Source organism: Chenopodium quinoa, unplaced genomic scaffold, assembly GCF_001683475.1.
Source record: "Chenopodium quinoa cultivar QQ74 unplaced genomic scaffold, ASM168347v1, whole genome shotgun sequence".
Lineage (NCBI taxonomy): Eukaryota > Viridiplantae > Streptophyta > Magnoliopsida > Caryophyllales > Amaranthaceae > Chenopodium > Chenopodium quinoa.
The window spans coordinates 220564-246343 of NW_018743828.1; the positions used below are offsets into that span (position 1 = coordinate 220564).

Here is a 25780-nt window from a genome sequence, read left to right on the forward strand (position 1 = left end):
AATCAGGGCATATCTGACAAACGGTACCCTGCCGGATGATCATATTTCTTTTGAATGATGTAAATAGTCAAGGGCTACTTAATAAAAGTTTGCATACTTAATATTCAATTTTGTACTAAGAGGGGCACGCCTACTAACAAACAGTCGGCTACTCTCCATAGTTTTTATTCTTACTTCAGAGGGGCATGCCGCCTGTACCTTTACAGTCGGCTACTCTCCATTGAGTATTTTACTCTATCTTCAGAGGGGCATGCCGCCTGTACCTTTACAGTCGGCTACTCTCCATTGAGTATTTTACTCTATCTTCAGAGGGGCATGCCGTCTGTACCTTTACAGTCGGCTACTCTCCATTGAGTATTTCACTCTATCTTCAGAGGGGCATGCCGCCTGTACCTTTACAGTCGGCTACTCTACATTGAATATTTTACTCTATCACCATAGGGGCATGCCGTCTGGACATATAGTCGGCTACTCTCCATAGAAGAGGGCCGACTGGTTCCAAACACACAACCACCCCCCTTATACTTAGCTAAAAAAGATTAGGGCCTGGCCGACCCTGTGCCTAACAGGCGGCTGCCCTCCTCTTACTTAGCATCTGCGTCCACCAAAGGACTAACCAAGGCCACAGGCCGAATGATCAGACCAGGCGCCAAGCCAACTGATCCAATCTTCAAAACTAATACGACCTGTCCCAACATCATAGCAGGCGTCCGGCGGCATCCCTCCGGATGAAATTCGTCGCAGAGAGCAGCTCCCTTTTAGGTGGAACATTGCTCTATAAACTAATTACACGACACCTATACGACTGCCCCCAAGGGCAACCACGTAGCCGTTTTTGAGACAAGGATAACTGTATCACTAACCAAACCAGTGGTAGTAGTTGACATCTGAGTCAGATGACCGCCTGTATTACTTGGGACAAATGCAGGGGGTACCTCTTGAGTTAATAGCCAACAAACATTGGCGAATCAAGGGGTCTAGCCGGCCTCCGCCGCCTGGTACCTCTATTTCTCAAGCAAGAGTGACGGCGACTGAGTAACACCAACGTTAACTCATAGTCACTCCCTCAAACTTAGTATGGAACCTAAAAGGTTTGAGTAGACCGCCTGTTTTTTGGCAAACAGGGGCACTCAAACCCCTATTCCTACTAGGTAACCACTCGGGTTAATAGCCAACAAACATTGGCGAATCAAAAGGTTCAGCCAGCCTCCGCCGCCTGGTGCCTTTACTACTCAAGCTACAGTGTGACGGAGACTAAGTAACTCCTATGTTTACTTTAGTCACTCCCTCAAACTTAGTATGGAGCCTAAAAGGTATGAGTCGTCCGCCTGTTTTTAGCAAACAGGGGCTCTCAACCACTACTCCTGCTAGGTTAACAACCTATGAGTTAAAAGCCAACAAACATTGGAGAATAAAGGCGAACAACCGGTACCCACCGCTTGATACCTCTACTACTCAGTTACTTGGCGACTAGGTAACAATCATGTTTACTTGGTCAAACCACTTTCCTACTTGGTTAATTTTACAATAAAAGGACCGCCTGCCTAAAGGGGATCCAGTCTTTAAAATGGTTCGAATACCGATTGGATAAATGGCCGACTGATTGTCTAGCCTGGAAACAGACAACCAGTCGTCCAGGGGCATAGGCGGCGTGACTAACTATCCGTACCTGTCTGCAACTATCGGCCATGTAAAACAGTCGGTATAGTGTACAATTGGATATCAGAATACTTGAACAAAGTTGAAGCAAAACAAAAAATTCATTAAAAAGAAGCCGGTCATTAAAGACCGGCAAAATATTCAGAGCCCCGGCCCCCTGGCCGGGTAAATACAAAACAAACGGCACGCAGACCGTGGAAAGAAGACATAAAGCTTAAGAAGGGGGCAGATCTTCAATATTAGTAGCTGCCGCCTGGTCAGCACTCTTCTTGCTGGACTCGGCTTCAGCTGCATCCTTCTTTGATGCATTACCCCTAAGCGGCACAAGCGCCACTACCGGCTCCTCCTCCTCCAACGCTTCCTCCAACGCCTCTTCCTCAGCAGCCGCCAGGATCTCTTGATTATATGTGTTAGAACACTGGCGGTACGTTTTTTCCCATGAGGCAAAGTCGGCATTGGGGAAGAGGCGGCCCCAAGTCATGCGCTGGATTTGAGCAGAGTCTTCCATCATCTCCCGGACCAGCTCTTTCTTTTCTTGCTCGGCCTTTTCCGAGAGCTCCTGAGTAAGACTCTTTTCCTGGGTCACCAGGCGTTCCTTTACGTTGGCCAAGGATTTCTTCAAGGCTTCGTATGAGGACATCTTGTGGCGAAGAGGTCTCAGCTCGGCCTTGAGGTTGTTGATGGTCGCCTCCAGCTCGCCATTCCTCTTCTGGGCCGCCTCTAACTAAGCCCGGATAGCGGCGGTAGCCTGCGCCTGATAATAAAGAATATCAATGGTCAGAACTTCATTTTGGGCAATTTGAAACATTGCCTTATCACAGTCAAAGGCGGCCATAGCTTTTGCAGCCTTTACCTCTTTGTTCTTCCGGTCAAGCGGCTTGCGAAGGCCGTTCACTCGGAGCAGGGCCTAAGTAAAAAGGAACAGGCGTCAGTTTCCAAACAAAAAGAAAACAGGCGACCTGTAAATCAAATACTCAAAAATAAGCTAAGTATACCTCAGCAAGGACCCCTGCAATCCCGTCTAGGTCAAGGGTGCCGACACCCCTGACCGCCTCCCTTTCAGCTGGAGGAACGGCCTTGATCATAGACTTGGCCACCTCGACCAAGTCAGGCTCCTGAGGGCCGGCTGCATCAAGCATAAACAAACGGATTAGACCTAGTAAAAAAAGGGAGCAAGTCTAAAATTTACAAGGACAACTTCATACTTCTAGGCGGCCCAGCTGGAGTTTTAGAAGAAGTGGCCGGCTGTTTCTCAGCCGCCGCATGTTTCCTGGCAGAACCAGGAGAGCTCGCAACAGTCGTCCTCCGGGCCTTGGGGTCCGGCTGTTGGGAAGAAGAAGCTCTTGGAGCGCCCGTCTAAAAAAGAAGAAAAAAGTCAGTATATGCATAAACACAACTCCAAAAAGAGGGTGAAAGGTTCGAAGCCCACCAAGGGTGCCCCCTTGTTGGGGGAGTCGGTTGAAGCTTGTTGCATGATGGAGGCCCGCAATATGGCCGCCGCAGTCTTGGAGGCGGTAATTTTTCTCATGGCGTCCGCTGCAAAAACAAATAACAAAGTTAATAAGTCATAAAAAGAAATGAATGGAACAACAGAGTATTCGACAAGCCGACTACCTCTTGAGCACCGACTGCTGAGGCCACAGGCGGCCAAAAAGTACTCATCGTAGAGCCATTTGAAGCTCGGGACGCAGTGCAGGGGTACTTGCTCTCGTACCCCTGAAGTAGAGTTCACCTTCGACTCTACTTTGAAGAGTCCTTTATCTAGGATCTCTTTCTTAGCCTTGGGGGGGAACAGGCGGCATGCTGCGGCCGCCTGCAAGAAGGGGCGGATTCCTGTTCCACCTGTTGAAGCGCTTGTTCAGCTCTGTGTCTGAACTCTCAATGATGAGGAAGGTGCTCCGCCAGTCCTTCCATTTGTTTGCTTTACCTCTCGTCATGAGGTAGCCCCTGTGGCTCGTCAATTGATACCAGCCGGTACCGCCTGCCTTAGGGGTCCGGCTGAGGTAGTTCATGTGGGCGAAAGCCTCGAAGCTCGGCTCCACCCCGTGCAGTTCGCACCCGGCCACATAGCCGAGTACATTGACCCAGGAGTTCGGGGCTAACTGCCATAACCCCAACTCATACCCATCCAAGATCCGCTGAACAGCCGGATGTAGTGGGAAGCGCAGCCCAGCCTTGATGGCCGCCTCGTAGCAGCCAAAGCAGGCGCTATCATAACTGGTACCAGCCAACCAGACGACTGTGTCTTCTGGATCCGGCACAAACACTAAAAAGCTGGGTCCCATTGTGTGGTTTGCGATAAAGCTCTCCACTTTCTCTTGCATGGCCGTGATCCGGCCCCGAGGTACCGTGCAGTAGTAGGGGGTATTTTGCTCTCGGTAAGAGGCGGATGGCTCCGCCCAATCGTCCCCCTTCTCAACTGCGTGAGAAAGCCTCGCCTCTTGCAGGCGACTTTTTTTCTCTTCTGTGTCCAGAGAAGCATGGCCAGAAGAGCTAGACTCGGAATCGTCCTCTGACGAGTCCGAAGAGGACGACTCCTCCCCTCTCCCGGAGGGGCCCGCCTCCTCTCCTTTAAAAGGAGCAGGAGAGAATGAAGAATTGTCAACTGTAAAAAGGGAAGGGGTCACTTTGACTCCTCCCTCAGAACTGCCGGCTTTCAAGCCGCTTTGTTTCACTTCCGCATCTGGCGCCTGGTCAGATGTTTCACTAATCGGCACCCTGTGGGAGGAGCCGTCTGAATTTGAGATCCTGGCAGTCTTTTTTGTTCTGTCCATCATGCTCTGCATAGATACAGATACAGTCGGACTTTGTATAAAGGGCAAAGATGGGTCCGGAAAAGGGCAGGCGGCACTCCTAGTCCTAGATTCAGCCGTCCCCGGTGACCGGCTGATCACTAACCTAGGTTGTGTGGTGTGCTTCCGTGGTGCCATTTCAAAAAAGAATAAAAAGAAAATTAAGAGTAAGAGAACCGACAGTTACCTGAACGAGTGACGATTGATGAAGTTCTGAAAATCCTTGTGCAGTCGGCTTGTCAGAGCAGGCGGTAGGCAGAAAGGGTCCAAAATGTCAGAGCAAGTTCAGGGGTCCGAATGTTCTCTCACAAAGTTCTCAAGTGTGAAAATGACTGAAGTCAACACTCCTTTATATAAGCGAAGTGAGAAGGCGAAGGGTCACTTCCAGAATTCAAAATTTGGGCGGGAGAATCTCTCGGCCTTTCGCCGAGTGACACCTGTAGCAGGCCGTCGCCTGTTACAGTGCGGCACCTGTCACAGGTAACACGTGACCAGTCACGTGCCACCTGTGAGGGGCAAATGATTAGGGGATTTTGCTCCCACCAATCGGAATGCGCCACGTGGGCCAATCAGGTCCTGCCAAGTGTCCCCCAGTTGGAAATGTCAGGGCTTGCCACGTGGCACACGCTTATTCGTCCACCTTGGACCTATTATGTCATGACACGTGGCATACTCCATGCCTAATGGAGAAACCGGCCACCCAGGCCCAACTTCCGAGGGAAGCCCAATCAGCCCGAGGTTAACCTAAACCTAGGATTGGCACGTTTCCCAAAGTTATAAATACCTCCCTTAATCCTCATTAAGGGGGAGGACAGAGATAACAGGATGATCACGCTAACAAAGCAGATTACCTACATTAAACACTCTCACCTAGAGAGACCCAATCACTTTAATTTCCGCATTAATTACTCCTTAATCAAGTACTAACTTGACCGTTGGAGGCGGAGCTCCCACCACCAGGAGTCTCCGTTGTTTTGCAGGTACAGGCGTCCGGTTCCAGTCTCGGAATTGTAACTCTCCCGCAGGACATCAGAAAACCCCGAAACAGTAATAATTATTCCTTGAGTTTCTTGATTATTGTTATTATTATAGGTTGTTATTATTGGATACAACATAACATAAAATAATTTTTTTTTTTTATGTTTTACAAATATCTAATAAATAGCCTGATAAAGATAAATTAACACATTAATTTCCATATTTACAAAATATAAACGTGGAGCTTAAGTTATAAACGTCCCCACCCTTCTAACCCAAAGGTATTTCACAATTTAGCTTTCAATCAAATAAAAATTAATCCCGTCCATTAAAAAAAAAAGTTCGAATTTTTTTTTATCTTTCTTTTCTTATAATAATAATAATGACTACATTTGAGTTTCCTCAATTTCCTTGTTCTCACTTAAATTCTTGTGATTGTATCAAGCCTGAATGTAGATTGAATCTGAAAGAGTTTGAACGATTGGTTGTCTATGAAGAATACGAAGTCGGCCAACTTTCCGTCGTACCAATCACATCATACCGTATCTCCGGCAACAACACATCATTGGATCCCTTTAACCCTTTTTGTGGTGAATGCTACTTTGAGAATGTCAACCTAATGTTGTCTTTGGGTTACAGTGAAACGTATTCCAATAAAAACTTGCGAGGGATAAAAGATTATGTTTGTAATGAGATAATTAACTCTATAGAATTTGATTATGATGGGGATTGTTGGTATGAATGGGACATATCTACTTATACTGATCGTATTTGCGAGGATGATGAGATGTTGACGGCATGGGTGGAGTTAGAGTCGTTTGAGGATGACGAGGTCAAGCCTACTCCGGCAAGCAAGGTGTCAATCGAGGCGTTAGCAAGGTCAATAATCAAGAAATACGAGTGTGCTAATTGTGTGGTATGTCTTGAAGAACTTTATGATAACAAGAAAGAGGGAACACTTAAGGTAACAATGCCGTGTAAACACGAGTTTCATGAGGGTTGTATCGTTGAATGGCTTCATACTAGTAATTTTTGCCCTCTTTGTCGGTTTGAATTGCCAACATCAGTAGCTGATAATTAAAATTGGCTAAGACCAAGCACAACTTATGTATATGAGACGACGAGATTGGTTTCGCTCAAAAGTTTGTCACGGTTTACTGGTTTATAATTAGTGTTTATTAGTACTCATCAATTAAGATCTTTACTGTTTAATTAGTTATCTTAATTAAATATTTTCATAGCTACCTATCTTGTTATTTTAGATAATTCTTTGTTGAAAATTTATTCTTTGGAGTATCTATTCCGTATTAATTTCCACAAAATTCTATCTTGATCTTGGTCTATACTTTACAAAATTTAATCTTAACTCGAGTTAGCCTCCGTTCTCTTTAACTTATTTTTGCTGAACTGTAATTATTTTTACTGAAACAAAATTATATTGGCTGAACTTAAATTATTTTTACTGAAACAAAATTATATTTGCTGAACTTTAAATTATTTATACTAAACTTAAATTAATTTTACTGAACTGAAATTATTTTTGTTGATTTTCAATTATAATTCTTCTTTAAGAAAACTGAATTTATTAAACTGAACTTATTTTTACTGAACTAAAATTACTTTTACTCAACTGAACTTAATTTTACAAAATTGAACTTATTTTTAGTGAACTGAAATTATTTTTAGGCCCTGTTTGATTCACCTTAAAAAAATAATATTAAGTAAAAATAATTTCAGTTCAGTAAAAATAAGTTCAGTTCAGTAAAATTAAGTTCAGTTCAGTAAAAATAAGTTCAGTTCAGTAAAATTCAGTTTTCTTAAAGAAGAATTATAATAGAAAATCAGTAAAAATATTTCAGTTCAGTAAAATTAATTTCAGTTCAGTAAAATTAATTTAAGTTCAGTAAAAATAATTTCAGTTCAGTAAAAATAAGTTCAGTTCAGTAAAAATAATTTCAGTTCAGCAAAATTAAGGTGAATCAAACAGGGTCTTACTTAATATTATTTTTTTAAAGGTGAAGAGAACAGGGCCTTAATCCAAGATTAATTAAGTTTATTGTAATAATGTAAATCTGCAAATATTTGTTATTTGCGTATATAATTGATGCGTGTACTATCTCTATTTAACTGCTTATAAAATATTTAGTCTAAATAGTATCATAATCAAGTTTTGTTTTTAATCCTCGTCCAAAAAAAAATGTTTTATTTTTTAATGAGTATAATTATTTCACCCTCCATTTCAATCGCCTGTTGCGCCAGATTATGTGGGATCTTTTACCAAAACAGCTAATTTGACAAAAGTATTTACCAAAACGGCTATTTATTAAATTTAATTCCCAAACTAGCTAATTTATTAACTTGGAAGGAATTTATCTATTTCTTATTTCCTTTGAACCGGTTTGGTTCTCTTTTTTTTGTTTTTTATTTTCTTAAAGATTTTTTTAGTTAAGTTAGAAAATTTAAGCAATATACAAAACTACGAAGAACGCAAACAGTTACAGACTCGCAAAACCCTTATTTCGATCAAAAAAAAAAAACCCTAATTTGTCATCTTGATCATATCAATCTCAAATATTTGGAATTTCAAGTAGTACTGTTCTATCAAGACTACCCCAAATTTATTCGACGATAAGGGATTTTAAGGTATTAATCATCTTTTTCATGTCTATTAATTGTATACTCGTACTCTTTGTTAATGTCGGCTAATATAAACATTTTGTGTGACTATTTATTTTGTGTAACTTTTGTAAAAATTGAGAATTGTTGCATATAATTAATGGGATATTTTAAACCACGGCATTATAATTTATATAAAATCAAAAATTAAAAAAAAAAAGAAACTAATTCTTTTTAAATAAAATTAAAAAAAAAAAAAAAACCATCAAGTGTACCGGTTCAAAGGAATATAAATATAAATAATATTATTTCAAATCAATAAATTTAGCTAGTTTGGGAATTAAATTTTAAAATTAGCCGTTTTGGTAAATACTTTTGTTAAATTAGTCATTTTAGTAAAAGATCCGATTGTGTACCACTTCGTTGGCTTCCATTCTAACATAGCTGAACTCGAATAATAGGTTCACGGCAGATCTGGTGGCTATCTTTAATATTTTATAACTTGAACAAATTAAAAATTTATAACCCTAGCGAATGAACATTCCAAAATAACAACCATATTAAACTAAAATAAAAGTAAGAGTAATATAAACAATCAAATAAACTAACATGAACAACTTTTGAGAATTTGAGATTAATTTCCTAACATATGTTGTGTTTGATTCTTAATTTAACGTGTCGAATCATCAACTTTGCTTGCCGGAGTAGGCCGCTTCCCTCTTCACCCACGCCCTTAACACCTCCGTATTATCGCAAACACGATCAGTATAAGCAGGTATATCCCACCAATGCTCCTGACTATAATCTAATTCCTTAGATATAAGACTACTTAACTCATTATAAACATAATCTTTTACTTCTTGCCACAACTTTTCAGAACTTCCATCACAATGACCAAAAGACTTCATCAAGTCAACAATATTAGAGTGACAATAATCACAAAAAGGGCTAAAGGAATCTGTTGAGGTGCTGTTAGAGAGACGGTATGGTGTGATTGGTACGACGGAGAGTTGGTCAATGTCGTCAACACAATAAGTAACCAATCGTTCAAACTCTTGGAAGTTCAATTTACATTCAATCTTGACACGATAATGATGATAGGATGATGGGAGCGAGCTTCTTTTTTGTTGGTGGGAACAAGGAAATTGAAGTAATTGAAATTTAGTCATAATAATTGTTGTTATTAAAATGGAAAAGATAGCTCCACAAAATCAAGTTGTGGTTAGAGAGGGGCTGAGGATACTGAATAGGATAAAAAAAATTATCCTCTAACTTGAGTACTTGACAAACTAACAAATGCTTCACCGACATTGTTTTAAAAGATACTCCGTATCTTTTTAATTTTTTTTTTTTTTTTTTTTTTAAAACAAGCTGCGAATTACCATTAGAGAAGATCAATTTCCGCCAAAGTTGTCAAGCTCTGGGGAAAAGGACCGAGTGAAACATATTCGTTACAACCTCTAGTGTCCCATCTTGCAACATTATGGGCTAGAGTATTACCCGCACGCTTAATATGAGAGAACGAAAAATAATTAAAAACCGAAGCCAAGTTACAAATGTCATCATATAAAAGGAAGATAGGAGAGTAGCCTGTTGCTCTTGTCTTGACTGCCTTCACCACCTCCATAGCGTCGGTCTCGAGGTGCACATCACAGTAGCCCAGCCTTCTCGCCAATTGCAAACCAAACCTGCATGCTACCGCTTCAGCCATCACTGTTTCCCACCCAGCCCCTAACTGACGCACACCAGCCGCTAGCAGAGAGCCCTGTTCGTCTCGGATTACAACTCCCAACCCTGTCTTCACACCCATATGCACATCGCAGTTAATTTTTACCACCCCACTCACCGGACAACTCCACGAATTATTGGTGACAGTTGGAGCCGCACCATTACTAACCTTTGCAGCATAATCGTTGCTTTCTCTAACAAAGTGCATCCATCCTCTTGCCACATCTACCGCACTGAAGTTAGCTTGCTCAAATATGCTCTGATTTCTGCAGTGCCATGCCGCCCATACAAGTGTTGATATTGTCACTAACTCATCCCTCCCTACATTCTTTGCACACCAAAGCCAACGTTCAACAAAGCTACTAGAGGGCGCTGCATCAATCTGGGAACTAAGAGGGCTTGCTGCCCAGATTTCTTTGGCTGCTGTACAGTCAAAAGTGGCGTGGAGAATGGTCTCTTCATGGGCATTGCAAATGCTACAAGTGCTATCCGTTACAATGTGACGATAGAACAATCTCTCCTTGACAGCTAAGAACCCCTTACATGCCCTCCACAGAAAATGTTTGAGCTTCGGAGGGCATACCAAAGACCAAATCAATCTCCAAACCTCATTCATATCAGACCCTTGCATCACAACCGGCACTTTCTTGCATAGCCAATACCCGGATTTTACAGAGTAAACACCATTCTTTGACGGCCACCAAAACTTCTTATCGGGTGGGCTGTACGGAGAGAGACAATGGAATTGTGAGGATTTTTGCCGAATCATCGTCATTAAAGTTGCTGTGGATCATGCTCACGTCCCACACTCCGCACGCCGTGATCAATTAAATCACTAACTCTTAATCCCATCTCACTAGATGCATTCGGAGTTGGAACACTAGCCGTGGAGCTACCTGGTAACCACGCTTCAGACCACACATTAATGGCACTCCCATTCCCCACTCTCCATTTCAAACCCTCCAAAATCAACCCCTTAGAACCCCACATACTCCTCCAAGCATAACTAGGATCATAGCCACAAGTAGCATCGAGAACCTCACAATTCTTAAAATATTTTGCTTTAAGAATAGAATGAATTAGAGTCCCCGGATTATGATGTAACCTCCATAATTGCTTTGCCAATAACAAATCAGTTTATTTATTTATTTATTTATTTTTTATTATTATTATTATTATTATTATTATTATTATTATTATTATTTATTATTTATTATTATTATTATTATACATTTTTTTTTAAAAAAAATTATATGTTACTCCGTACAATATAACAGATCAATAGACCCCTTGGCGATGAAGGTCGTATATCACAGCGATATATTGATTCAATTATTATGTATTCATTAGATTTAAATCTCTTTGTAGATGTCATATGACTTTATTTATGAATCCATTTATTTCAAAAAAAATATATAACATAGATTTTCCATAATAATAAATAATAATAATAATAATAATAATAATAATAATAATAAATCAACATAAATAACATTGTTTTACAAATATCTAATAGCATGATAAGGATAAATCAACACATTAATTATTTTCCATATTTGCAAAATATAAACGTGGAGATTAAGCTATCTTAATTATGTCTTAACCTAATGCCTTTTGTTTTCCTATATAAACGTCCACACACTTGAAAGCCAAATGTAAATCACGATAGATTAAGGCCATTTATTAGCTTTCAATCAAATTCTTTTCCCATAATAATAATAATAATAATAATAATGACTACCTTTCGATTTCCTGAATTTCCTTGTTCTCACCAACAAGTTTCCAATCGTTGTGATTGTGTCAAGATTGAATGCAAATTGAAGCTCCAACAGTATGAAAGATTGGTTACTTATGAAGCCGACGACGCCGGCCAACTCTCCGTGGTTCCAATCACACCATACCGTCCCACCAGCACTAATAGCGGCGTGTTGGATCCCTTTAGCCCCTTTTGTCGTCGTTGCCACTTTGATAATGTCAGCTTAATCAAGTCTTTGGGTCATAGTGAGGAAAGTTCCGTCGAATATTTGCAAGATATTAAAAATTATGTTCATCGTCAATTAATTCTCTCTAAGGATTTCGATTATAATCGGGATTATTGGTATGTATGGGACGTACCTATTTATATCGATCGTGTTTGCGAAGATGATGAGGAGGTAAGGGCGTGGGTGGAGTCAGAGTCGTTCGAGGATGATGAGGTGAAGCCTACTCCGGCAAACAAGGTGTCAATCAAGGCGTTGGCGAGGTCGATCATCAAGAATTACGAGTGTGCTAATTGTGCTATATGTCTCGAAGAACTGTATGATAACAAGAATGAGGGAGGATTCAAGGTAACAATGCCGTGTAAACACGACTTTCATGAGGGTTGTATCGTTGAATGGCTTCATACTAGTAATTTTTGCCCTCTTTGTCGGTTCGAATTGCCAACTACGGAAGTTGTAGATGATGCAAATTTTTATTAAATTAAACACAAGTTATGTATGTAGTAAATGAGATTACGAGGTTGGCTCTCTCAAAAGTTTGTCATGTTTTAGTAATAAAACTCAAGAACTTTGATTTATATGTAGTCATTAGTCACAAATTTTTATACAGATCAGCCATGTCTCATCATTATAGATGTTTGGCTAGTTGTTTCTCAAAGTATTAGATATGTAATTTTAATTGCACGCAATCTTGGTCCTGGTTTGTCTTTTGCAAAACTTTATCTTAACTGGAGTAAATTAAATCCCAAAAGGGATTAAGTAAGGCCTTATTAGTTCACCTTATATTTACTTATCTGAACTGATCTGATCTGATCTGAATGTCAGATTTAACCAAACTTTGACAATAAATATACTATAATCTATACGGAAAAAATCTATCAAGTGAGGTCTTGTTAGAATCGTAATAATGTGCATTTTATTAATATGTGATTTTTATAAATTTTTTCATCATTATGAAATTAAAGATATTTAGCGATAAAAAACTGCACATAAAACGATGATCTGATCTGAACATATTTTTTCTGATTTAAACTTATTTTTTCTGAAATAAGTAAAAATAAGGTGAATTAAACCAGGCCTAAGTGGATTGTAAATTATATACGTAGTATTATTTTTTTTCAGCTAACTTGACAAATTCCTAATGATTCACATCTTCACCAATATGGTTTTCTTTATAATCGTTAATACGGAGTAAGATAGACCCAAAAAAAAAAAAAAAAAAAAAAAAAAAGGTAATTTTATCATATTGAATTAGTTACTAGTAAATACAATATTAACAACTACATCTTCTGTCTTAAGCTCCCTAGTAAAACAAGGTCATATAACAATGGTTTTTCGATAACAGCTATAAAAATAATCGCAAACTCTAAAATCTACAAAGGTTTTTTATTTCTTTTTATTGACACAATACAAAGGTTAAATAAACGTTTTAGCGTCACAATGACGGTTAAATTGTAATAATAATAATTAAATTACAGCGTCACAAAAATGATGACAATTTAATTGTAATCCTTTTATAAAATTTAAGAAATTTTGTATATTTCCTTTGGATCTCATTTGTCGGATATAATATAATTACTTGTGTAGATTTATTGAAAATTAAATTATAAAACTAAAGAAAATTAACGAAAAAGGGTCGAAAATAGTCTAATTTTCGAAGAAGTTAGACTATTTTCGGCTTAACCAAGAATTTGGAAAAAATAAAACCCTAGAAGAAAAGAAGAGAGAAGAGGAGAGGAGAAACTAGGTTTTTTAGGAGTGGTTTCATATCCCTTTTAATTAACTTGTAGTATACTATTATACTCCGTATTAATCATTTAAAAATAAAAAATGTTATCTAGCTAATTTGATAATGGTCTTGTTTAATAATTACTTAATTAGCTAATGTGATGTAAAAAAACAGGTATATATTTAACAGCTTACAATTAAGTAAGTAATAATATTGCAACTCTATAATTATAATTACCCTGAGTATGATTTATTTGGGTGCGCTCTTTGAAATAACATAAAATAAAAAATCACACATTAGCCGTAGACCGTAGTCCCTAACGACATTATATGGAGTAGCTAACAAAAGTTGTTACTGTAATATCTGAATAACCTGAACCGGCCACTGGACGACTTCTTTACATTCCAAAATACATCAATTATTTTAGACTACCAGAAGTTGATTTAGATTTACATCATAAGTCTACGCTTATCATATATAAATAGAGGGCCATAGCTATTGTAATCCATTCTTGAAGGAGGCATTACAAGTTACAACAAATCGATCTAGAGTCTGCTTCAACTTCCTTCGATTCTGAAAGGAGCTGTAGCATATACAGAAATAAGTAAGAGTAAAGACTAAATACGGTCCCTAAACTATCGTATTTGTGCTGTTTTAGTCCCTCTCTAACTATTTGTGCCCTTTTAGTCCCTCAACCACCTTCTTTGGTGTTTGTCAGCCAAAAGTTGAGGGATTTTGATGACTAAGCAAAAGTTTAGGGACTATGACTCATTTTATTTTTTGTTTTATTATATTTTTTTTCTTAAGAATTTATTAAAAAATAAATCTTTTAATTATTTGTTTAAAAAATATTAATAAAAAACCAGCCACTCTTAAAAAGCTCAGCCACCTTCCCCCTCCCGCTGCCGACAGCCAGCGACGGCGACCAACACCACCAGCCACACCCACCACACGCACCACCAACACCATAAAAATTCAAGAAACTCCACTAATCAATCGATCATAAATCAAAACCCCTAATTTATCACAAAATCATGAATTCTACACAAATTATTCAACAAATTGGGCAAAATCATACTTCCTCTACTTCTAAATCATAATAATTAAATAGTAAAATAAATTAATCAGTTGCCAAACCCACCACCAACACCACCTTAACACTTTTCCATCACGATAAACTTCACAGACCACCATCACCGTCGATCCTGCTGCCCTCATCTCAACTACCCCTCGACACTCGTCGTCGTCGTTGCTGCCACCCCCATCTAAACCACCACCGTAGCAGCCCTCTTCTAAACCACCCCATGCTGCCGCTCAACCCTCTTCTAAATTAAACTACCACCCCGCTGCCATTGTCCAAACCACCACCACCACTGTACCACCCATCTTTAGCCCTTAAAAATGGCTTAAATTTTTGAGATCTGAAGAAAGAAAATCAAGAAATCCCCACCCTAACCCTAAACCCGCCTAAGCCTACAGCCACCACAAACCCAGCCTAAGCCACGCACCACCACCAGCACCACACGCACCACCACCACCACCACCACCATCACACACGCACAGCCACACCCACCACACGCACCACCAGCACCATCACTACCTAAAAAAAAAATTCCTCAACGTACTTTATGAAATCTTCAACGTTTGGTTTATATGGTTAAATTCGACCATGAAAACCCCAGATCTGGAGTTTTCATGGTTGAATTCGACCTAAAAATCATTAATTGATAGTGGTCGAATCCGATCAAAAGCCCTGGGGGTGGGTGGCGCTGGACTTCAAAAACCAAGGACAAAGAATGAGAAGGGGGGAGGCGGAGATGATAGAGAAAGAGGGAGGCGGAGATCATACAGAAAGAAACTTAGGAGATGGAGAGGAGAGAGAATGAGAATGAGAATGAGAAGAGGAGGCTGGGTTTAAAAAAATATTAAAAGAGTAATTTTTTAATAAATTCTTAAGAAAAAAAAAATGAGTCATGGTCCCTAAACTCTTGCTTAGTCATCAAAGTCCCTCAACTTTTGGCTGACAAACACCAAAAAAAGGTGGTTGAGGGACTAAAAGGGCACAAATAGTTTTTCAGGGACTAAAAGTGAGCGTAATATGAAAGTTCAGGGACTGTATTTAGTCTTTACTCAAATAAGTAAGGCTACTTACTCGATAGCAAGAAAGCTGCTACATTAAGTAAAACAGAAGCTGCAAAAAGTACTGGTATAGTCATAGGAATCAGGATATTCTAAGCCATATATACTAAACTAATAAAAAAAAATAGCTAAATAAAACACTTTTTAATATAAATACATAATCTTCCTATACTACAACCATAATTACACTGATCTACGCGTGTTTTTATCATGAATTCCTAATTTTATACAAATTTCAAGAGTGTTTTTAATGTTTATATATAGCCCTCATGGCTATATATAGTATTACCCTTTTTTAATTAATTAAAAATATACATACTATATAGTTAGGCAGGTGAGAATCTTTGCTATGTAACACTTTTGTTTATTTAATCTTCTTAAATATAGTTAATGTATGGCATGAGATTTATTTTTTTTTTTTTTTTTTTTACAAATTATTTTATTCAAATAAATAATAAAGTATTTAAAAATACTATAATACAAGAAAACTATAATTCAAAATAGAGAACATTTAAGGTATAGACTATGAGATAAACACTAGTTTACAATCAAAAATTTGCATCACCAAATTTACTGTGAGCCGAAGACAGGAGCGGAGCTAGAGAGGGACATAGGGGACAACTATCCCCCACTTTTAAAAAAAAAAACAGAAGTTAGTTTAAATAAAAAAAATGTTGTAAAGATGTCTTCAAATGTACATGGTGTAGCGGTTAAAGACTTGTATGCAAAAGTTGTAGACGCCAGATAGTTTCATTCAAGCGTTTTACTATATTTTTTTTAAAAATTTAATCTATTACCCTTCCTTTTTTTCTTAATAATTACCATATATTTGCATTTTACTATCATAATTTTTTAATTTATAAGATAGTATTCCTTCCCTAATTGTAATTGTAGATTTGCATTTTATTAAGAAAAGTGCATTCAATTATTTGATGTTCAAATTCTGCAATGACCCATAAGCCAATAAATGGTAAATAGGCTTTTTATTCGTTTTTTTTTTATTATTATTATTATTTAAAGTAATACTCCCTCCATCCCTTAATTAAATGCCTATTAATTTCTTCACTTATTATTCACATAATAAAGAGAAGTAGACATCTAATCAAGGGACGGAAAAAGTAAAACTTTTACAATTTAAATATTTGTGCGTTACACCATTTTTGTCAAATTAAGTGATGTCCCCCCAGTTGGAAATTCCTGGCTCCGCTACTTGGACAAAGGGACTATTGAGTACTTAGGAGTTTGTACACATACTATATGGTTTTTATATTTTTATTGGAGGGAGGACACTGTTTTCATATGGTTACTGCAACGATTCCAGGTAAAGTGGATTTTACTATTTAAAAGAAAAGACTATATTTTAAATCCACAGAAGAAACAAACAAAGATACTACAGTAGTACAGTACCTTCTTTACCAACTGGCAAAATTTTGGAGAGTTGAAGGCAAAATTTGGTTAACCAAGAGTATTTCGTACATACATCACCAACTGATCGAAATACCACATTCCCAACCTTTCATCTTCCACCAAAAACATACTTCAAAGGACCAAACTTTAATCTTGTATGGTTAGCTAATAGTATTATTTCATACATCATCAGCTGATTGAAATACTGCATGCCTAAGTTAGTTCTGGAGAGAACAATGAATACTTATGCAATTGATGTTATTTTAAATAAATAAAAAATAAAACAATAAATATCCTTGCTCATGGAATCTTCCACTAAAAAAAGGTTCAAGCAGTAGATGCCTGTCATCATGGCTTGTTAGCTAAGCTGGCAGAACGTACGTACCATAAACATCGAGGACATCTGGCCATGAAAACCTACGTTAATTAAACCCGTTATAGCCTGCAGCTGCTGTTCAAAGATAATTTAGCAGTGCTCAGATCATGTCGCCAAACAAGTCACAGCTTCAGCAACATGAGATTTCCTGGAAATTCCAGAGCACTGCTAGTCTTATCTTTTTTTTAGATTTTAGCAGATGCTTGGAAACAGGATGCTACAACAAACAGATGATAGGAAACGACAAAAATTCTGCTGCTTTAGATTGTTTAAATACTGATCACATAGCAAAAACATGCATGCTATTGTGTAGCAAGTCAGATTAAACCAGGATTTTGCAAAACATTAATAACATCAAAATAATAGTCAACGCTTTCATCTCAACAAACAAATTTCCATAATGTAATGTCTAACATTGTAACAGGGCAAGAGAAATGAACAGACGAGACTAAACACTGTATAAAAAAAATTTAACAAAAAAAAAGTAATCTTATTTAGCTCAACATTATTTGATTTATTTCACAATTCACATAAACCTGATCCCGGGCATGAATCTTATCGAGCAACACTTAAGAAATTATATTAATTAAAGCTAACCTGGCTGTCTTACAAAATTGTTGTCACAGAAGATGCTTGCTTTGAAGTCTGTCCACTTGCCAAGTAAATGAATGCAGACCCTGTGATGGAAGAAACATTAGCTAAATGCAAAAGAACACCAGCATATCACATTGATCAGGTTCATCTACCATTACATAATACTGACACAAATATTGACAAAGGGAAAATCTAGCATCACTTTATTCAATTCTTAGCATTCCCTTGCATCTAGTTGGTGTTGACTGATCATTGTAACAACTTCCAGATATAATTCATATAAATTTATTTCAATGGCATTAGATATTTCTGATCAACTTGCATAAGATACAGGAGCTTATTTATTATTATTTTTTTAGAGTTAATCTATTTTGATTTCAGCTGAATAGCACTGATAAGAGAGTATAATCACAAAGCATGCACAAACATTAAGCAGTTTCAAAACTTCAGCACAAATACTTGATACAGATTGAACTATACAGTTACCCTGCAAAGTGGGGCAATGAGCTGTCTTCTACCCTGATTTCTCCTTAGATGAGGGTCTAGTTCCACTGGATTTATGGGCTGTCCTATACCCTTACCCCCCCCCCCCCTCTCTCTCTCCTTCGTCCATTCTGTATGTGGATTATACGCGCCTACCAGACCACTACCCAACCCCTTAATATAATACAGAGCTAACTTAGAATCCTCCCTTATAGTCGTGGTAAGCAGTATGTGTACATTTCCACCACCAGCAAAAGAAAAAAATTAGAAAGTAAAATTATACAAGTAACTAAGCTCACATCACATCTAATCAGATTCAACAGTAAAAAAAAAAAAAAAAAAAAAAAAAAAAAAAAAAAAAAAAAAACCAGATAAAGGGAAAAAAAAATGTTCCATAAGGAAAACTAAAGCCCACCAAATGTAACTCTAGATTTGCAGGGTAAAAATGGTACAATTATCTAACCCGACATAATATGTTCGTCACATGAACATGAAAAACACATAAGTGTACCCCACGTAAGCAACTAATGTCGCAACTAAAGTAACAAAACCCAAGGAAACGTCTACTAGACTAAGAAAGCAGCAATAAGCTATTCCCATCTGGAATGAATGTGATCACAAAACCCAAAATGATTGATCCTGCTAGACCTTCTAACACTTATTTAGAACAAATGCGATCTAACAAACTAAGGGCCTATTCCAATTTACTGAAAACAACTGAACTGAACTGATTGGGGCTGAGCTGAACTGAACTGATTTGAGCTGAGGTGAGCTGAACTGATTTGAACTGAACTATACTGAAATTAAGCTGAACAAAACAGGCCCTAAGGAACCATAATCAATAAAGCATAAAAATGCTGATTTTTAAAAAAATGACATCGATTTCATGCCCGGAAATATTTTCAAATAATCATCATCCTCAAAAATATTGGTGTATGCTGGTATGCTTTACTAAGATGCCATATTGCCCATAAACAGACAGCAGACATAACTAATCATGCAAATACAAATAAAGCTATGCGAGGGAGCTTAGCCCGGTTCAGGAAAAAAGAAAAAAGGACGTTAAGACAATATTTGCATTACAAGTTCAGGTAGGTGCCCCCTTCATAAACACCACTGACTAAAAGTTCAAAACAATTATGCAAGAGCGTTCACCATTATACAGATGTTATAGAAGCAGCAGCGCAACATAGTAACATTGCCACGGTTTGGAAGAAGTTACAGATTATTAAACCTTGTCTTAGTTGAGGAAAACCCACTCTTTTGCCTCTACTGATATGGATAGAGTTTTAAAAGGAAAATAACTTCAGAGATCTAAGCATATAATTTTGAGGGAAAATTTATACAAATTTCTTCCAACTTCCAAGTAACCCAATCCAGTTAATTCTTTCAGTAGTACAGTAGTACATAGAGACAGATCATACAGGACAGAATTAACAGGGTTAAGAAGTAACGAATAAAAACAAACTTATTCTATCAAGACAAAACTAGTACATAGGTGGTTCATATAGATCAAACAGGAAAAATTTGCAGCAAAAGAAAATTGCATGCCCTCATACTAAGATATCAACAGAATAGCAGTATAAATAGAGTTTAAAGTTTAGAATTCAAATAATCCTAGAAATAAGACACGTTAAAAGCCACTAACATGCATTCAACAAGCACAACAACATCATAATAACAAACTAATTGTCAGAGAAAATATGTAATTGAAACTGAGAGAAGAGCAAAATGTGAAGGCATGGCATCCTCACAAAGTAAACATAAATTATTATTTTAAAAAAATAAAAGTAAAAAATTAATCAAGCCCAATTCCTCTGTATCTCCCTAACTGACTAATAATTGAAAGTCCCCATCCACTTTAAGACATACATTCATTCAAAAGAAATATCAACTCAACATCAACAACCAAAATAGCCCAGATTTCAACAAATACATACATATATATCTTTCCCTACCTTACATATATTATCAAGACAAAAGCGCACAGCATGATGAAGCAAGGAGAAAACAAGCTAACTATACTACATAATAACCAAACGTAATAAATAATGAATTAATGAATTAATATTCAAAACAATTCAACAAAGCTAAAGCCTTCATCCCAAGAGGATGGGGTAGACAATATGAACCAAAAATTTATCTCCAACGGAGTATACTAATTTCACATAAAGTACTGAAATTATGCGGAAATCACAGTAGCTTAGCAATTTGATAAGTTACCGCACATTACAATGTAAGAGAAGTGCACACGCTGGAAAAAGAGGAACTTTTTAATTTTGCAGCACTTCAATCACAAAGAAAATTAGGGCATATTGCCAGTGGAGCTGCAACACATAAAATAAATTAGGGCACAAAACAAAGTAACAACAAATTCTGACTTAAAACATCAGCAAATATAAGGAAGTAGGAAAGACAGAAGAGAACTAGCCTTAAGGATGCATGCATGTTAGCGACTGGATGATGGAAGTTTAGAAACAAGACGAGCCGCACTATAGAGAGGAGAGTAAAGCTGATGTACAGAGAAGGATGAGGTATCTCATTGATAGAGCCTATTCGCCAGATCAAAGACTCGTATTTCATCAACCTATACTGACAGTGGCTAATCCTCATTCTCAAAAATTTCTACAGTGTAATTTAATCAAAAAGATCTTGAAGCATGCTTTGCTTTTGCAGTTTCCTTGAGGATGGCACCAACAAATCCTGCCTGTTCAAGACAATCAGCACGGTGCAATGCATCTAAAAGAACAACACAAGTTTTGGAATGAATATCAAATCCTTTCTGACGGGCCTCTTCAAAAAGCATGTAGGCATCTAAAGCCCTATTTGCAATGCTTAGCCCTTCTATTGTAGCATTATAACAGGCTGAATCAAGTCTACCTCCCTTTTCTTTAAACTTCTTGAAAAGTGCATAAGCTTCTGTTACATTGCCAGCCTTTGCAAGTCCACAAATCATGGTAGTGTAGGTCACTGCATTGGGCTCTAGTCCTAGTTTCTTCATATCTTGAAGAAATACAAAGGCCTTGTTGAATTTGCGAACACGACAAAGACCATCAATGAGAATGCTATAAGTGAAAGCATTTGGAGTGCATTTCAAATCTTTCATTGACTGAAAGCAGACAAGGGCTTCATTGATCTCCTCTGCCTTGGTCAGCGCATTAAGCAGAGAATTCCATGTGTACACATTAGGTGTCAGGCCATTTTGCATCATTTCTTCCATAATCAGATATGCTTCATCAATTCTACCAACTTTCCCAAAGCCATCAATAAGGCTACTATAAACAGTCACATTCAGAATGATTCCAATTGATTTGGCTTCCTCAAAGAGCATATATGCTTCATCAAGCCTGTCAATCTTTGCAAGCCCGTCAATAACAGCACCATAAGTGACTACAGTGGGCACAGCACCTTTTGCTCTCATTTCCTCCAGTAATTGGTAGGCCTTGTTCACCTTACCTGACTTGCAAAATCCATCAATAATAATATTATATGCACGAGTATCCAATACATAGCCTTGTTCCTTCATCGAGTAATATATTTGATAGGTTTCACGTGCAAATCCTGCCTTGACAAGACCATTTATCAATATTGAATAGCTCTGTACATCTGGAGCAAACCCTCTAGTCTTAATTTCCTCAAACAATGCTCTGCCTTTATCAACGTCACCAGCTTTAAAAACACAATCCATGTAAGTATTAAGGAGTCTCAGGTCAGGAGAACAGGCATTACGAAGCAGTTCCTTGTAAACCTTGTGACCATCTGCTGGCCTGCCAACATTAAAGAAATTCTGGATAAGAGATGTAAATACAACAGCGTTAGGAACATGGCCAGAATCCAACATCTTTTCGTACAATCTGTATGCATCATCAACTCTACCATTGCGACCTAAACCATCAATTAAGGTACAAAATGTTACAGCATCTGGGGTGCAGAATTTATGGTCTAGCCCTTCAAATATGGAACAAGCTTCTTCAAGTTTACGGGCTTTACACAAACGATTGATCATAATGTTTACAGTCATAACATGAGGAAATAATCCAGCTTCTCTCATGGCATCTTGCAATTTAAGAGCGGCATCAACATTCCCTAAACTGCATAGCATGTCTATAAGAATATTATATGTTAGAAGGTTGGGTGCTGCATCTTTCTTCATGTCATCAAATAATTTTAAAGCCTCTTCTACTTTCCCTTTCCTACCGAGGCAAGTAAGAATGCAGTTGTAAGCAATCACATTCGGAATTGACCCTTTTTCCTTTTGCCTCTCCAGTAGCAGATAGGCTTTTTCAAACATCCCAGCTGAGCCGTAACCCATTATCATGGTGCTATATGCATATGCGCATGGTACTTCACGTCCATCTTCCATCTGATTAAAAAGCTCTTCTGCTTCATCAAGCCTATTAGCTTTGCATAGAACCCCGATCATGCTAGTATATGTCACATCATCGGGCATAAAACCCTGTGCTTTCATTTCGTGAAAGAATTTCCAGGCCATATCCACCTTGCCAAGCTTCCCAAAACAGTCAATGCATACATTATAAAGTACAATGTCTGCCACAAAAGCATTGTTTCTCATCTCATCTAGCAGAGAGAGAACAACATCAATATTCCCTTCCCGGGCAAAAGCGCGAATGACAGTGGTAAACAGATGTACATTTACCTCATAACCTAGCTCTTGCATCTGTTGAAAGAGAGTAAGCAGAAGGTCAGGCTTGTTAACCACAGAAAGAGAGCCTATAAGAGTTGTATAAGCTGAGAACGCAGGTCGGAACTTGAATTTCCTCATAATTTGTATAAAATTGAAAGCCTGATCCAACATATGCGACTTTACACAGCATAAAACAAACTCAACACATGTGCTGTTTGATGGCCCAAAACCAGCATGACTCATCTCCTCTAATATCTCTTCAAGATTATGGAACTGTCTACTTCTAGCCATGATCATGAGGAGAATATTATATGCCTCAGGGCAATGCACTTGGTTAGTGCTCCTCTCAGTCCATCGAAAATATTTTATGGCTGTATTGGCATCCTTCATCTTCTTTAAGACTGCAATGATTAGTTCTTGCTGAGGCTTTTCACTGATCCCACGTAAAGCAGTCTCTAGGCCAGGGCCCCAAGGTCCACTCTCTAAGATTTTGCACACATCTTCAACACTTTGGTTTGATAGCTGGATATATCTAGAGCTTCCGTTGCTATCCCGACCAGGAGATGTAAGACCCCTGAGCTCCTGCTCGGGATGTTTACCATGCAAGGATGTAAATCTACTATGAATGACGTAGGATAGACCATGCCTATAATCCAAATGATGGATAATTCCTGTGTAGAAAGTAGCATATTAATAGTTGTGGAACACAAGCCTAGTAAAAAATTGGAGACAAATTCAAATTCTAAATAGATATCTCATCATTTAATATACTTCCTCTGCTCAACTTTAGTGGCAACATTAGGTTTCTAACACTATTTATACTCTCCCTTGTGTGATCTATGCAAAAGATAAAATATAGTCTTGTGGGATCTATTTTAATACGTAGTAGTTTAAATTGTGCAATAGCAAGCATGAAACTCGTATTGTTGCAAGTAATATGGAGCGGAGGAAACATTAATTTTGTGTCTAAAAATACTTGCAGAACACCAAAAAAGTGGGAGCAACGAAAAGGGAGGGCTGTACTACACAATTAAGAAATCGATTACAAGTAGCCTTAACAAGTCCAAGCACCAAATTATGTATGCAACTTTATATAACAGTAATAACACTACATAACTTCCGAAAAGATAGAATAAATGCACAACATAAATCCAGAACATATAAGATCTATTGTGCTTAAACAAAAAAATGAATTCTCAAGATTTTACCTGAAATACGGCATAGCATAGTTCCTCTTACAAGTATCTGCTGCCACATATATTCCAACCTAAACCATTTTCATAGTTCTGTATTAAAATTGAAGAGTTCTGCTACACTTTAGCAACCAAATTTGGCTCAATTATCAAATTAGAGTCCATAAATCAAATTAAATTCATAACTTGAGTAATTATAACCTATACTTCAATAATCCAGCTGAAAAGAACCTTAATTTGACTCTACTGAATATTTAATTTACAATAAACCCTAGATTGATAAATGACATTTGATTATTAAATAAATAAACATTTTACCTGAAAAGCTGCTTCAATTGAAGAGGGAAATCTCAGAAGACGCTTCAATGGAGAATTAGGAGTACGCTTCAATGGAGGGGAGAGAGGGAGGGAGAAGGATTTGACAACAATGGTGGAAACTCGAAAGAAATTAAGAGTGTAAGTGTAGAAGTAATTTATGGCCAGAAGATCGCAGGTTCGATTCCTGTCCCAGGCAGCTGTGCTAATACTTTTGCAAAATTAAATTGAAATATGAGACTTGGTAAGAGCAACTCCAACGGTGTAAAATTAGGACTAGCTTGCAATTTATGAAACTAATAAATAATTAGCTTAACCATTGGAATTGCATTACCAAATTAGCTGGGCAAAGCTATTCGCTTAGCTAAGCTAATTAGCTTAGCAAATTGTGGGAATTAAAAAAAATTAAATAAAAAAAAATTATTAAAAATTAGCTTAACCATTGTGGGATTAATTAGCTACAAGGTAGATTAGCTTTGCAATCCTAGGTGGTATGGCAAGCTAATTTCACAATTAGCTTACCATTGGAGTTGCTCTAACACTGACTCAAAATACATGACAACTCGACCCAAAAACCACATTATCATTTTTCCTTAGTCCTAACCGGCTTATAAGAGCAACTCCAATGGTTGGGAAAATAGACTAGCTTGCAAATATTAAAAATCTTAAACTAGTAGCTACACCATTGTTGCACATCTTGTTGATTAGCTTTGGCAAGCAAATTAGCTTTGTAGAGCTAATTAGCTTGGAAAATATTTATTAGATAAAAAATTTTATTAATTTAAAAATAAATTAATTTACAACTTGCTTACCCATTGGAATTAATTTACAACTTGCTTACCCATTGGAGCAACAAATAGCTTGAATTGTTGAAGGTTAAGAAGATGATGTGGCATGCCAAGCTATTAAATAAATTGGCCAACCATTGTAATAATAATAATGAAGGTTAAGAAGATAATAATAATAATAATAATATTATTATTATTATTATTATTATTATTATTATTATTATTATTATTATTACTACTACTACTACTACTATTATTATTATTATTATTAGGAAATTTTAGAAAATAACACCTCAAAAAAAACCCAAATTTTGATTATAACACCACAATATTTTTTTTTTCATTATAACACCACATAA

General features: G+C 37.4%; 1 protein-coding gene across 5 annotated transcripts; it reads right to left on the reverse strand.

The window, feature by feature from the left end:
• Nucleotides 1–17058: 17058 nt before the first annotated feature.
• Nucleotides 17059–25235, reverse strand: LOC110685502 (pentatricopeptide repeat-containing protein At3g06920-like). Of its 5 annotated transcripts, none has more exons than XR_002504088.1 (3): nucleotides 24637–25235; nucleotides 24334–24392; nucleotides 17059–18080 (listed from the first exon to the last, which is right to left on the reverse strand). XR_002504088.1 is itself a non-coding variant. In XM_021862033.1 (3 exons), exons 2-3 carry the CDS (start codon nucleotides 24380–24382, stop codon nucleotides 21122–21124), a joined length of 2724 nt encoding a protein of 907 aa, XP_021717725.1. In that variant the 5' UTR covers nucleotides 24383–24392; nucleotides 24637–25235; the 3' UTR covers nucleotides 20916–21121. The 5 variants fall into 5 exon arrangements, 2 of the variants coding, with proteins under 2 accessions (XP_021717725.1, XP_021717726.1); XM_021862033.1 differs by lacking the exon at nucleotides 17059–18080 and adding an exon at nucleotides 20916–23796; XM_021862034.1 differs by lacking the exon at nucleotides 17059–18080 and adding an exon at nucleotides 20916–23796 and having other exon boundaries at nucleotides 24334–24411.
• Between the last annotated feature and the right edge of the window lie 545 nt (nucleotides 25236–25780).